This window comes from Pogonomyrmex barbatus, unplaced genomic scaffold (assembly GCF_055798465.1).
Source record: "Pogonomyrmex barbatus isolate J1 unplaced genomic scaffold, ASM5579846v1 scaffold15, whole genome shotgun sequence".
Taxonomy (NCBI): Eukaryota; Metazoa; Arthropoda; class Insecta; order Hymenoptera; family Formicidae; genus Pogonomyrmex; species Pogonomyrmex barbatus.
Window position 1 is genome coordinate 6,736,876 of NW_028297111.1, and position 14,136 is coordinate 6,751,011.

A 14,136-nucleotide genomic window follows, 5' to 3' on the forward strand; every position below is an offset into this window, starting at 1 on the left:
TTCACGTGCAGTTTGGACAATCTGTTAAACACGGAAATCACGATAGCGGTGTATCTGCGGAACTTTCTTCGGCGACTAAAGTTTCATGGAAGCATTTCCTTCGAAGTTGCCACAGTATGGGAACAACCAGGTTACAAAAAAGAAAAAGATAAAAATACGAAAATACGAATGTATTTTAGAACTTTACTGATATGCGAATTAAAAAGAAATAATCCCAATTTTTTTTTTTTTTAAATGATATAAACAACTTAATTATCTTGGCAAAAGATAAACATTTTAATTTGCAAACAGATAATAGAGAAATAATGTCTTATTGAAAAAAAATGAAATATTCGAAGAAATATTACTTCAAAAAGTAAAATAGCTAAAAGTTGAGAAGACTAAAAATGCAATTAAATTAAAAGTCTTATCTATAACTTTTCAAGAAGCATTCATCAAAATATATATATTTTTGCTTCTGCATATAGATCGTCAGTATTATCATAAATGGGCCGTATTGAGGGACCCAAAGGACTTAACGACAGGCCCAAAGGGTTACGTAAAGTGCAATATCATGGTAAACGTCAAAGGTGAGAAGATAAAGGTGCATCCAGAGATAGAAGATGAAGGCGACATCGAAGGGTAATCTCTATCAAAAATAAATTTCTGTTATCGACATATCGATAATTTATACCGAGTGGCTTGTCAGAATATCCATCGCCTGTGCTCGAATCTCGTGGGAATGTGTTTAAATGAACATAGGAATCTACTGCTACCCATCGGTGGTGAGAGATTGCTCTTCAGGCAACGCGCTCGATACATCTTCGTCGTTTATCGCGCCGACGGCCTGCCCGACATGAGCAGTTTGTGCAGGAAGACCGATTTCGAGAACGTTAATCCTTACGTGCAAATATCGTTCGCTGGAATGAAGGTAGGTAACGGGAGAGTTAATTTCTCGATTCTCAATTCCGCGCGAAGATAAATAATTTTAAAGACCCTTTAATTTCCATGAGGGATAAAAATAATATCATACTAGAGATATTTGATACACGGAGCCACTACTGAATAAATATGCAATATTCATTTAAAATACGACCTTGCGAACGAAACAACTTACAGACTATAGTGCTTTCAGGGATCGACGAGTGAAGCGTGGCAAACCTACTCCCCGAAATTCCGCGAGGCCATTATTTTCAAGGAGATGTTCCCCGTTCTCTGCCACCGTGTGAGAATTGCTATAAAACATCGTATCGACAGTTGCCGGACTTGCATTATAGCAGTTTATATCCTGAATACAACAAAGATTTCGAATTCCGGAGAGTACGGTAATATTGCCAAATAATTTCTTCCCAGGAGTAAAAAAAAATGCTCTCAGAGAAAAGGGGCTCATAAATTTGCTCTTAAATAAATAAAATAAATGTAGTATATATCTTCATACATCTGTATCTTGATTTTATACGAGATTTATTTTATCTCCTACTCCAATATCTTTGCTTTACATGCAAGAAATTCTTTATGAATTTTAACTTACTTAAATTGCAAAAATATTTTTATATCACAGTAAAGTTATAAATATAATAAATATATTAAATATATATATATATATTTAATATATATATATATTTATTTAATAATATATATATATTTAATATAAATATATTAAATATATATATATATATTTAATATATTATAAATATATTATATATATATATATATATATATATATATATATATATTATAAATATATTAAAATATATTAAAATATTTGTATTTATATAAATATGCAGGCGTAAGGATATCAATCTTTTTAAATCTGGTTTAAAAGCAAACTTTAACGCATACAACATTCAAATAAATGTTGAAAAGTAATAAAGTAAGAGCGCGACGTGAGAAATTGCGAAAGATAGCATTTGGCCTGCCAACAGGATTCCTGCCGACTTACGGGCCGTCTTTCATCCACTTTTACGGATCCGGCTCGGTGGAAAAGAACGGCTGCTCGGGCAAATGCTTGACGGCAATGCCTTTGTATCGTGGAAGGGTGCTTCTGTCACTGAAAACTGAAATGGATGACCCAGAAGCATCCCCCGGAATCGGAGTTGAGACCGTCCCGGCATATTCCATTATTGAAGTGATTAGATTTGAAATTATGCTCCATTTCCGCGACCGTTTATTTTACTTTAGTTATTGTTAAAATTACATTTTCATTATTAAAGAAATTAATTTTCAATAATCAAAGGACATCCATTATAAATTTAATAATTTTGTTAAAAAATTATTAAATTTTCTTAATTTGCTTTATATATAATCTTAAAGCAAACATTATTTCAATAAATATAACAAAAGAATGCATTCTTTACATTTAATTTAACTAAAATCTTTAATATTCAAAAAACTTTCTTTGGATTATTAAAATACAAATTAGATTTTATAATATAACTCTAAATAATATAATGTGTGTGTGTATGTGTGTGTGTGTGTGTGTGTGTGTGTGTGTGTGTGTGTGTGTGTGTGTGCGTGCGCGCGCGCGCGCGTGTGTGTGTACATACATATACATATAATTTTAAAATATCTGTAAAATCTAATTTAAATTTAATTTTAATAATTCTAATAAAGTTGTCTTTTTTGCCAAATATTAAAAATTTTAGTTAAATTAAATATAAGAAAGTACGTATATAAAATTTAAAAAATTACAAATTTCAGAATTAGATTTATAATTTTTTAGTTTAAATACTAAGTTTTTAACTTTAATAAAAAATTTAATAAAAAACTATAAAAAATTTAGAGAAATCTGTGGTCGACCGAGGAGTATCTTTTGGTTGGAGTATTGTATGATATATGTCTGATTGATCGTTCTCGATTTGGATCGAAATTAATTAGTTTCGAACTGAGTCTGGGGAACGCAGGAAATCAACAATTTCTACATAGCCAATGCGCAGAGAACAATGACAGTCAAACAGGTGCTTTTATTTTTGCTCGTTACATTATCACGTCTAAAAAAACGTTTTAATGCTTTAATGTAGCTCAGCATTTTTCTTTTACTTTTTGTAATTTCGACAATGTAGTTGCTGTTGATTGCGATTTCTACAGAGTGACTCTTTGAAGAGAGACAAAGTTTGAGACTTAATAAAAGAAATAAGTATTTTGGAGTATGAAATATATATTGTACGACTTTACTTCAACTTTTAGCAACGTCTCATGAATTTGTCACTGTTGTCTACAGTCACTCTGTATTTGTCTTATGTGAAGCATGTTTTCAACGCCAACGAATGATGAAAATCAGAAGGTCATGTTTAGCATTAAAATAAAAGTACACAGTAAAAAACATTTTGTATCAAAATTTTGTGTCAAAATCGGTCCTTGTTAAAATTTTTGTGTTAAATAATCTACATATTTATATGTAAATTTAACACATGTCTACTATGTTAACTGACCTTAAACAAATATAAAATGTAAAATTATTAAAATGATTTAAGAAATGTGTTAAAATAACACAATTCGTACGTATTTATTCAATATGTTAAAATTTACACAAAAAAAAAGAAATGTTGATTTTACTCTATAACAGGAGTGGGGATGACTTGTTATTATTCTTTGTGTGGTTTCCGGCACAGTCTCGAATTTTGACGCGGCTCGACATGTTATTTTATCATAAAAATTATGTTAATTGTAATACACACTTAACTTCAAGTGTACATTTCTTTTTTGTTGAAATATTAACATAGTATCGGTGTTACTATTTAACACATCCGTATTATGTTAAATTAACACAAAATTTTGAGTGGACCCGGTTTGGGACATGCGATTTATGTTAAATTCAACACATTTTTTCCAACAGTGTACAATAGCACTGTAATAAAAGTACTTTTCTTCCTGCTTATTCTTGCTTTTAGAAAATGCATTGCTAGAAAAGCGATTGAACTTCGAGAGTCAGTCAGCTCCGCGAACAACCGGCACTTTAGATGGCAAGTATAATTACGTGCCTCTGGGATCTAGAAAGCCGTGTTTGTACATTAAATCTTGGTGGCCAAATTTCGAATGGCGGATGTACAACAGTAACAGTCTCCGCTACATCTCCGATTCTTTAGTACGTTGCAATTATTTGCCATTAAAAGTGCGCAAATTCTTAATTGCCAATAAGAAAATTGCATTTTGGAATTCAACCTTGAAAAAAATTATTAAAATTATAACATACCTTTGCTTAATTTTTTAAGAAAAATTTTAAGGTTATTAATTAAAGTGTTAAATGAAACCAGTAATTGTAAAACCGGCATAATTTAAGTAAAGATACTAAAAAAAAATTTTTAAATACTAAAATTTTTCAACACGTCGTATTGTTCGTACAATTCAATATGATTTTAGGAGACAAAATTGGAAAAATTAGAGGCGTTGATGTCTATGGAAAATCCAATAGCCTTCGAAACTTATAATGAAACAATTCGCATATTGAAAACTGATTGTATACATTATTTACACATATTGGATACCGGCAGATATAAAAATGAAGGTGGAATTACCAAACTCGATCAGCATCGCGTGAGCCTGTGTCACAAAACTATTGAAGACATTCTTAAGAGAATCAAGATTAACGGGGAGCTTCCTAATAATAACTACATGAGAATCGCGATGATACATGCGTATCAATATCTAAAAAAATTGAGAAACATTTGCGATGATGTAAGTGTATACGGTGCATCATAGGAAAGTAGAAACTGCAAGAGAAATAATGCAAAATCCCTCTTGCGAACTATCAGGATGTAATGAATGAGGATTTTCTCGGACAATTTTATTCCGTCGTAATTTGCTTAACGTTTCCGTTCGTTTAGCCTCAGCATAGTCTCCCGGATGTTTTTATTTGGATGATCGCAGGCTCGAAGCGAGTCGCATACTCGCGACTTCCCGCCGAGCAAATCGTCTATTCCGAGGAGGCGACAGAAATGGGCCGGAAATGTGGTAGGCGGTTGAATTTGTTTCCCAGGAATCCGGACGACGAAAACGAGCCTGTCGAATATACCGCCTGCAAAATTGAAGCATTTTTGTGGCTCGGCAATGCGAAATATGCCGCTGCGTGTTGGAGTGCGATTCCGCCAGAATACGAGATCGACCATAGTAGAAACGTCGACGTTTTTCCGAAGTACATCGAGTACAACCAGTTCTCGGTAAGAACTACGGGGTGAAAAGGTATAGAATGGGGCATTGTGATGTGCGTGAATGTATCCAAATCCAAACGCGAACATCTGATTTAGAAAGAGATGTACAGTTTGGCGCGTGGAAAAAAAAATGCTATGCTAGGAAAAAAACGAAAATGAAGCGAAACGTCTGTGAAAATGATCTCGTGACCAATGCCATATGATCCTTACAGACGTTCCAATTGCGAGCTCACATATTCCAAGGCCGCTTTGAACCCGGAATGGACGCTTCCGGTTTGCTGGATCCGTTCATATGTATTGTGTTTCAAGGCTACACAGCCTCCACGCAGGTAAGTGTGTAGGTAGGAAATTAACGAAAAAAAACCTTCAAATTTTCCATTCTCCGGCTCTTGAAAACATGAAATTTTGAAGAAGGTCGGTTTTCAATTTTGATAACTCGCTCGCACTCGGTTATCGCGACGATTTCCATCGCGATATCCCTTCCCCCCCCGGGTGGTGATATCGTGCCGTATGTATACACGCGGTAGTTACGATCATGATACCGTGAAATTTCTGTGGCGTGTACTCCTGTGACATTTCACTTGCGAAACGCGCGAGAGTAACGACGTTGATGTAATATGAGCGTGATTAATGTTGCACGTTCCGTTCAGTTCATGCTGTGCGGTTGACAAATATTAAAATACACGGCTACGGCTCTATATTTGCTACTTAAAAGCGTCGTAATACTATCGAATTCGAGGTTTGTTTCAACATTAACGAGATATTATCGTACATAACCGGAAAGTTTTCAAGTCCCTTTCAAAAATTACCTTATCCGGATATTATACAGTACGATAATGTATTTAAGTAAGTATTTAAATAATTAATGAATTAAAAGAGATTATTTGAATATACAAATTCAGTGTTTATTCCGGCGATTTAATGTTATTGAATTAAAAATGTTATTGTATCAAAAAAGTTTAAGAAACTAATTTTTTTTTTATACAAAATTGCTTCATTCTTTTATTGAATTATGCTTAGGTTTATCTTGGCCTTAAGGCTAATTTTAGCCTTGAATGTATTTTAATTAAATCAAACTAAATTTTCAATTTCAGTTTTAAACTAAAATGTTAATTATTCATTTAAAACTGATTAATTTGTAATCCTCTGTTATCTTCTAATTTCTGATTGAAAGCTTTTTTTATGGCTGTATATATACTTTTTTAATTTATACTATTTATTTTTCTTTTATATAATTTCTTTATAAAATGTAAAAAAGGAATTTAAAATCGTGAAATATAAACATAAAATATGTAAATAATAATAAAGTAGAAATAAATAAAGTAAGCATACAAATACATTTTATATTAATAATAATAATAATAACGTCATTGATAATAATATAATCTTAATAAAATGCAAATTGCATAAAAATGTCCAAAATGTATAGAAATATTGAATGAATGGACAAGTTTGTTAATAGATATTTATAATTTTTAATTTATTTATAATTTATAATTTAAGATCAATATGTGCTTAAGGCTTGATAAATTTTTCTTCTTTTAAGCAATTTTTTTTTAACTTTGTTTACTGTCTCTTCTCTTCAAAGAGTTAAAAAAAAGAATGGTTTATAGTGCATTTCTTTACAGTGACTCTGTATTAAAATTATATAAGAACCAATTTTTATATTAATTATATTGCAGCACGGAAAGAATGATTTTTGTTGAAATAGATAAAAATTTGATCAAACATGAGTTTGGAAATAATTTTATTAGGCTATTATAAATAATGATATAGCACGCAATATGATTGATAACACTCAAACTTATAAAACACTCAAATTGATTGATAACAAACCAACCTTTGAGAACCAAAAATTTTTGTAATATTATTATCACGCTTAGACGTTGTGCATCATTATCTTGATTTTGTAGTAAAAGTTTATTTTCATATCTGCATTTTACCAAATGTTTAAATATTTTATTAATATCATTCTTTTCGTGTTACTGCCATATCGACAAATGACAAATAATTATGCGATATTTATTATTAATTAACGATTTGCGGAGGCTATTCGTAATGCTAGCAATCACGATCTAAAATGTTATTAATAAATTTAATGATTATGTCTACATCATAAGAAAAGTAATTTAATTATTGTCACATTTTACAAGAGTTTTGAAGAAAATGTGTACAATGTGATAAGAAAATAAGCGAAATTTTAATGTAAAAATCAGCAACCAAATGAAAAAAAAAGATTAATTAATATTTAAAATTCGTACTAACTGTGACATGACAAATAAATCGCTCATCGACGTTTGCGATATCTGATTGCAATATATGCACTTCTACAATGAATTCCCGGTGTAATAGCAATTCTCCATAATTATTATTGCTCTGCGCGAATATCGATTTTATTGAACACTGAGTTCTTTTCGCAATTGTGCCGGTACTTTCGATAATATGTGTCGGACGAATGAAGCGGACGATCGACTACGCGCTCAAACTCCTTTATTTTACATGGTAAGTCAGATTTGAAAAGATATAAAAAAAATGATCGCGTTATTACTGCGTTCAATGGAGAGGTTAACGATTTAGCCAGATCAAAGCCTCTCCACCGAATGACATCGATATCGGTTAATATCTGACGCAGAAAGGAACGATCTTCAAGATAGAAACGCGCTTTGTCTCGAGCTCCGCAGATTGATCCGCGAAGAAAAGTTAAGCGACCTGTCAAATGCCGGAGATTCTCTTCAGAAAGAAACGAATCCCGGATCTTCCGGACTACTCCCGGTTTCAGCATGACTTTAGCACGTCAACAACAGTTTTTTCATTTTTTTAATTTTTACTTAGTGCAAATATTATACAATTCTAGAATATTTTTATGATTATTTAATTGATATCAGTCATCAGCCTTTATTAAACAAAAACAAAAATTCACGCGAGAAGAGAAAATTGAATATGAAAACTGTTATGAAATATTCTTACAAAAGATGCGTCGATAAAAGAATTTTTTCTTACAAGAAAACGATTACGAGTGAATATATGTGCAGAGTGAGAAAGAGAAGCTAAGAAAAAATGCTGTGACAAAAATGTAATTCATGATTGTCTTTAGCAAATATTTAATATAGGATATAATTTATTTTTGCTTAAGGATTTTGATAAATTTGCGAACATATTTAACGTAATATCTAATGCAAAATTTGCTAACATGTTTAGTAAAAAAAACAAGATAATATTCTATATCATGAATCTTTGCTTTTATAACTGTATCAAATACCGAATTATCTGGTTGACGTATCGATAATCGATATTCAAAATACTTGCGGTTCCGTAATATCGCAAATACAAACGTTAAATTTCATAAGTGAGAAGATAATATTTCATTTGCTCAATACCGAGTCTTTATACATATTACATCTTATTTAATAAATTTTATATAATAATTAAAAATGTTAAATTAAAAATTTATTTCTAAGTTAAAAGTATTATATAACAATGTTAAAATAATAAATTTTAGCAGCTTCTAAAATTTTAAAATTTCATTTAAAAATATTAATTTTAAAGTAAAGTATTTATTGGACACATTAATTTAATGTTATGACATCCTTTTTGTCAATTTTATATAAATAAATATATCGAAGAGATTATTTGATATATTCAAATCAAGTTTATTATATATGTAATTGTAAATAATCATATAATTATAAATAAAAATAAATAAATCTGTTCATGTTTTTAAATTTATGAAATTAAAAATTAATAAATTAATAAATATTGTCAAAAATTATTTTTATTTTCTGTTGGCTTATTGTAACCGTCTTGAATTATGATATCAGAAGTGAGAAAATACATAATAAAAATTCTTGCAAAATATATTAAAATAAAAATGTTTTTTGATAAAAAAAAACATTTCCAATCGATGAAACAAACTTGTAAAATATGTTAAGAATTTCTTTTTTGTTCCTTTAATCAATAAATAATCACATATCTAAAATTAAATTGTGCTTCTGTTCTTGTTAGCCTAAAATCGGCACAAAATATTATAAATATAATAACAATAACTAATAAGGATAAGCATATTTTTTATTAAATAAAATTTAATTAGATTAGAATTATATCAAATAATAAACAATATTTTTTTAGAAAAAATATTTACATTAGTTTATTAAAATATTAAAATAGATGTTATTCCTAATTTATCCATTACTTTTATACATTATGGCAATGATAATTAAATTACTATTCATGTGAAAATTTGATTTTCATTTTCTTTGTTATATAAATTTGCTTTTAAAATAAAATATCTTCATGCAATGCAAAAAAATACATAATAACGATAAAGAAATATTATATATTATTAAAAAAGTTTTAGGATTAATGATAATTGACGATATGTGAGCATTGTATTTTTATACTTTTTCAGATAATAAGACAAAGTATAGATCCATTTTGGGACCAAACGTTAATTTTTCCTCCAATTATTTTACATGGTACCAAAGAGTATATTAAATTTTTACCACCCGAAGTTGTCATACAGCCTTTTCAACAGGATTTATACGTAAGCAATGCAATAAATTTATCAGAAATTTCTTAACAATATTCATTTGAAAATAAAAAGGAAAATGTAACACAAAAATAAAATATTATTTTTATGGGTTTGAAAAAAAAATGAAAAACATCAAAGCTATTAATTATAAATATAATCATTTTCCGTTTTGATATGTAGATTAAAAAAATGTGTCAAACTTTAAAATTAAAAATTGTAATTATTTCAACTGCATTTAAATGTTACATATCTTATGTAAAAATAACACAGAGCACGAGAGAACTCTGCGGCAGAGCTATCGCAGTGCCATTAGTAAAACTTGCCACGGAAACTTACTCGCCGCCCGATTTCCCACCGAAATTAGCTTGGTACAAATTCCAGTCGCAAAAAGATTGCACCGGTTCAGTCCTCGCTGCTTTCGAGTTGATAGAAGTGAGTTATCGATTTTTCTTCTCACAACAAATATCAACACAATGTTCCAATAGCGTCACCTCTCAATTCTTTTTTGTATAAAGCATTCGATTTAATGGTCTTTCTTGTTTTATAATTTCGAAAAATATTGTTATGAAATGGAACAAAAAAATGTATACACACACACACACACACACACACACACACACACACACACACACACGCGCGCGCGCGCGCGCGCGCGTATATATATATATATATATATATAGAGTGATTCATTTTAATCCAACGAATATCTTGAAAACTGAAACTGGCAGATAAAAATTTTTCAGACAAAAATTATATGATTTGGAGGAAGATATAGTGTTATTGGTTTGATCTTGGATCAAGTCGTTTGAAGATCATAAAAGTCACTTTTAATTTCTTAAATAGAAACCTTTATTGTATATTCTTGTAGCTTACTTCAAGAGTTTTTTAAAATACTTGTAGCTTACTTCAAGAACTTTTTAAAACACTGTAATGAAACTGTTTCTCATTAAATACCTCTTTTAAGTTATGAGGCTTGAATTTGATATACAATTTGACATAAAGTATAAAATATCTCGTCAATTATTCATTTTTTGGCTGTAACTATATCTGATACTTTTATGCATAGAATAATGAGATAAATCAATTGATATAAAGAAAATACAAATACATAGTTATTTTTTAAAAAGATATGTTATTGCATATTACAAATCTCCATTTTTTTAAACAGTAACTATATATTTTTTTTCTTGAGTCATAACGCGTTGAATTCATAATGAGCAGCGCTACAAACGTAGGTGTTGTTTAAAAAATTAGGTTGCCATTTAAAAAAATTAAATTGACCTCACTTTGACTTTTATGTCTCCACTCAAGATCAACATTTTTTTTTTTAATTAAAATATGTCCCCATCGATATCATACAATCTCGTGAAAATATAATTTCGATATCTCGCATGAGTCCGGAGAAATTCAAGTGCGTTGATTAAAATGGGACACTCTGTATATAGTATCTATATGAAATATATATATATATATATATATATATATAAAACTGCAGATGGAGAACAAAGAGATTTTGGACATCCCGATGAACACTTTAGTAGAGGACAAGATTTACAGCATCCCACCGGATATCAGACCGAAAATGACAAACTACAGGCTGGAAGTGATCTTTTGGGGCGTACGCGACATGAGGAAGATAAAATGTATGCCGGTACGAAGGATTGTAATGGAGTGCGCTGGAGTGCACGTCAAGTCGGAAGTGATGAAGAACGCCAAGAAATTCAGCAACTTCGAGAAACGGCATATTATGATTGAGCTGGTAATATCGAGATAATCCCGAGAATGGCTAATTAGCAAACCTTGTGTTGTGAATGGCTAATTAGCAAACATCTAAGCTAAATATATCATACGTGATTTAAGAACTAATCAAGATAACTTTTCGGCAAATTCTTTAAAGCGGAAACAGTTTTAATAAAAGATTAATTACTGTTTAAATATCATTTATCACATCATCACAGCTTTTATCATTAATTATCTTAACAGTTAAAAATCAAAATCCGATTAAAATAAATCCACATAATGTACATTATTAATGGCGAGAAAACGGAACCGCTCTAAAACGCATTAATCATCAAGGAAATGCCGGAACTCGACATTTACTATCCGAGCATCACCATAAAGGCTTACGATTCGCGCGGATTTGGCTGTTTCAAGTATGCAGGGATCTGTAATATCCCCAACATTCACGTGTTTCTGGAGCAATTAATAACTGAAGAGGATTATGACGCGCAAATATACGAGTCGAAATTCATACATAAATTTCAACTAGCAAAACGGCAGACGTCAATAGTGTGTTAGTATACGCGTTTATTATTATTGTTATTTAAATGCGAAATGGAGATAATAAGTAGTTACTTAATTAGAAATTAAGTAATAAAGTTAAAAAGTTAACAATTTTCAACTTAACTTAGTTAATTTTAAATAAGTTTCCTTTTAAACAGCTTATACAATCATCTTATCGATTGAAATGTAATCTTAAGACGATCTTAGATATAAGATAACTGACTATAAATACGGTCGAGATATCATTTCATCATTATTTTATTAGATCATGATTCAGAAAATTTATAATATTACGCGTTTTATACTATTCTGTATTTATTAATTACACAGACTTAGGAATAGAGAGACGGAATGTAAAGTCTTAATTTAGAAGAGGGAATCAAATATGTGCGGAGAGAATTGTCTTTCGCAAATTTCATTTCGATTATTTTATAGATAGTGTCTGTGATATTCCAGCTATGTAACGCAGTAGTAAGAAATCCACACACACACACACACACACACACACACACACACACACACACATTCTATGTGATTCTGTATGCCTATGGGACGAGTATGGCGGATCACCGCCAACGTGTCTCTTATTTTTAACTTGCTTCGTCCCTCTATTCCTTAGTCTATGATTAGTTACGAGAACTTCGCCGAGTCCATCTGTCAACAGTGCCGCGTACTGCTCGCAGATGAAGGATTATTTACAAACTCATTAAGAACAGAAAAAGAACTTTTTTCAAAGCAGTTTCGATTTATATAGAATTTATATAGAATTAAATTTATAGAATTCAAAATAATGTATACATCTGGAATTTTTTTTGAATTATCGAATTCTTTTTGAGTTCATAATGTGTCGAGTTCATCTGTGTTATTTGGGACGTTACCTTATCTTTTCATTTGCAATGTAATTATATAAAAAAACGTTTACTTAACATTGACTAAATATTAATTTAATGTTTGTATTATACTAATTATTCATTTGCAATAATAAAATTTGAGAAAGCACTTATTTAATATTTATTCAACATTAATATTATATGTTCAATATTAATATTATATTAATCTTGAATAAAGAATTAAATAAAGATTTTTTGCAAATTTTTGTTGCAAATCAATAATGTAATATAAATAATGTATGTAATATAAATAAGCATTAAACAAACATTAAATAAATGCTATTTTTTAATTATTATTCCAAATGAACAATTAATCTAGCATAAATATTTAATAAATGTTAAATAAATATTATTTCTACATAAATTATACAATACGAAATTAATAAATATTCTAAAAACATTTAAAGAACATTGCTGGGTTGGGTGTATCAATTCAGGACAATTACTTATATCGCGAAGCATCGCTATTTTTAACAGACTTGTAACATAATAGTTCAAAGCCATAGTTAAATTTTTTTCCCTTTAAATCAATAATCAAATTTAAAATCCCCCCCCTACATCAAATTCTTATAGCGAAAAATATCATTTCAGCTAGGGTTTGAACCTGGAACTTCTCGGCTATTTGCATAAATATATCGCATTCAATGAATTGAATTGATAAAGATACGAATAATCGAAAAATTTTAGACTCAAACCTTGGCGTAAATGATATTTTTCGCAATAAAAATTTCTCATGAGGGTAATCAATTTCAAATTTGATTATCAATTTATTAAATCGAAAATTTTAGCTATGGCTTATCACGTTGCAAGTCTATTAAAAATAATGCGTTTGTAATATATATATATATATATATATACATATATATATATATATATATATATATATACATATAAATTCACAAAAGAGAAAACAATTATTATATCCTATTCACCAAATAATTCCATTTATTATTCTATTCTTTGAAAATTATTTTATTTTATTATTTATTTATTATTTTTTATATTATTCTATATAAATAATTATATATTATTATAAGATTTTTTATGTAATATAGCCAATATCTTATTTCTGATGTAGTACCTCTGCCGATCGATTATAGTCCTTCAATAGAGGAGAGCAAAGGTCTTATTTCATATAAGAGAATGGCTACAAAGGACATCCAGTCTAAGATGAATAGACTACTGGCAATTATAAAGAGAATATTAAAATTTACCTTTTTTATTAGAAAAAAAATAAAGATTTACACAGATAATAACGATGAAACTCTTGATTGGTGGAGTAAATATTTTGCTTCTCTTCAGGTTTGTA

The 14,136-nt window shown here is 29.5% G+C and overlaps 1 protein-coding gene across 1 annotated transcript; it reads left to right on the forward strand.

The window, feature by feature from the left end:
• Positions 1-261: 261 nt before the first annotated feature.
• On the forward strand, positions 262-1,337 carry LOC148937339 (otoferlin-like). Its single transcript, XM_089073598.1, has 2 exons — positions 262-910; positions 1,115-1,337. Exons 1-2 carry the CDS (start codon positions 722-724, stop codon positions 1,319-1,321), a joined length of 396 nt encoding a protein of 131 aa, XP_088929724.1. The 5' UTR covers positions 262-721; the 3' UTR covers positions 1,322-1,337.
• The last annotated feature ends 12,799 nt before the right edge of the window (positions 1,338-14,136 follow it).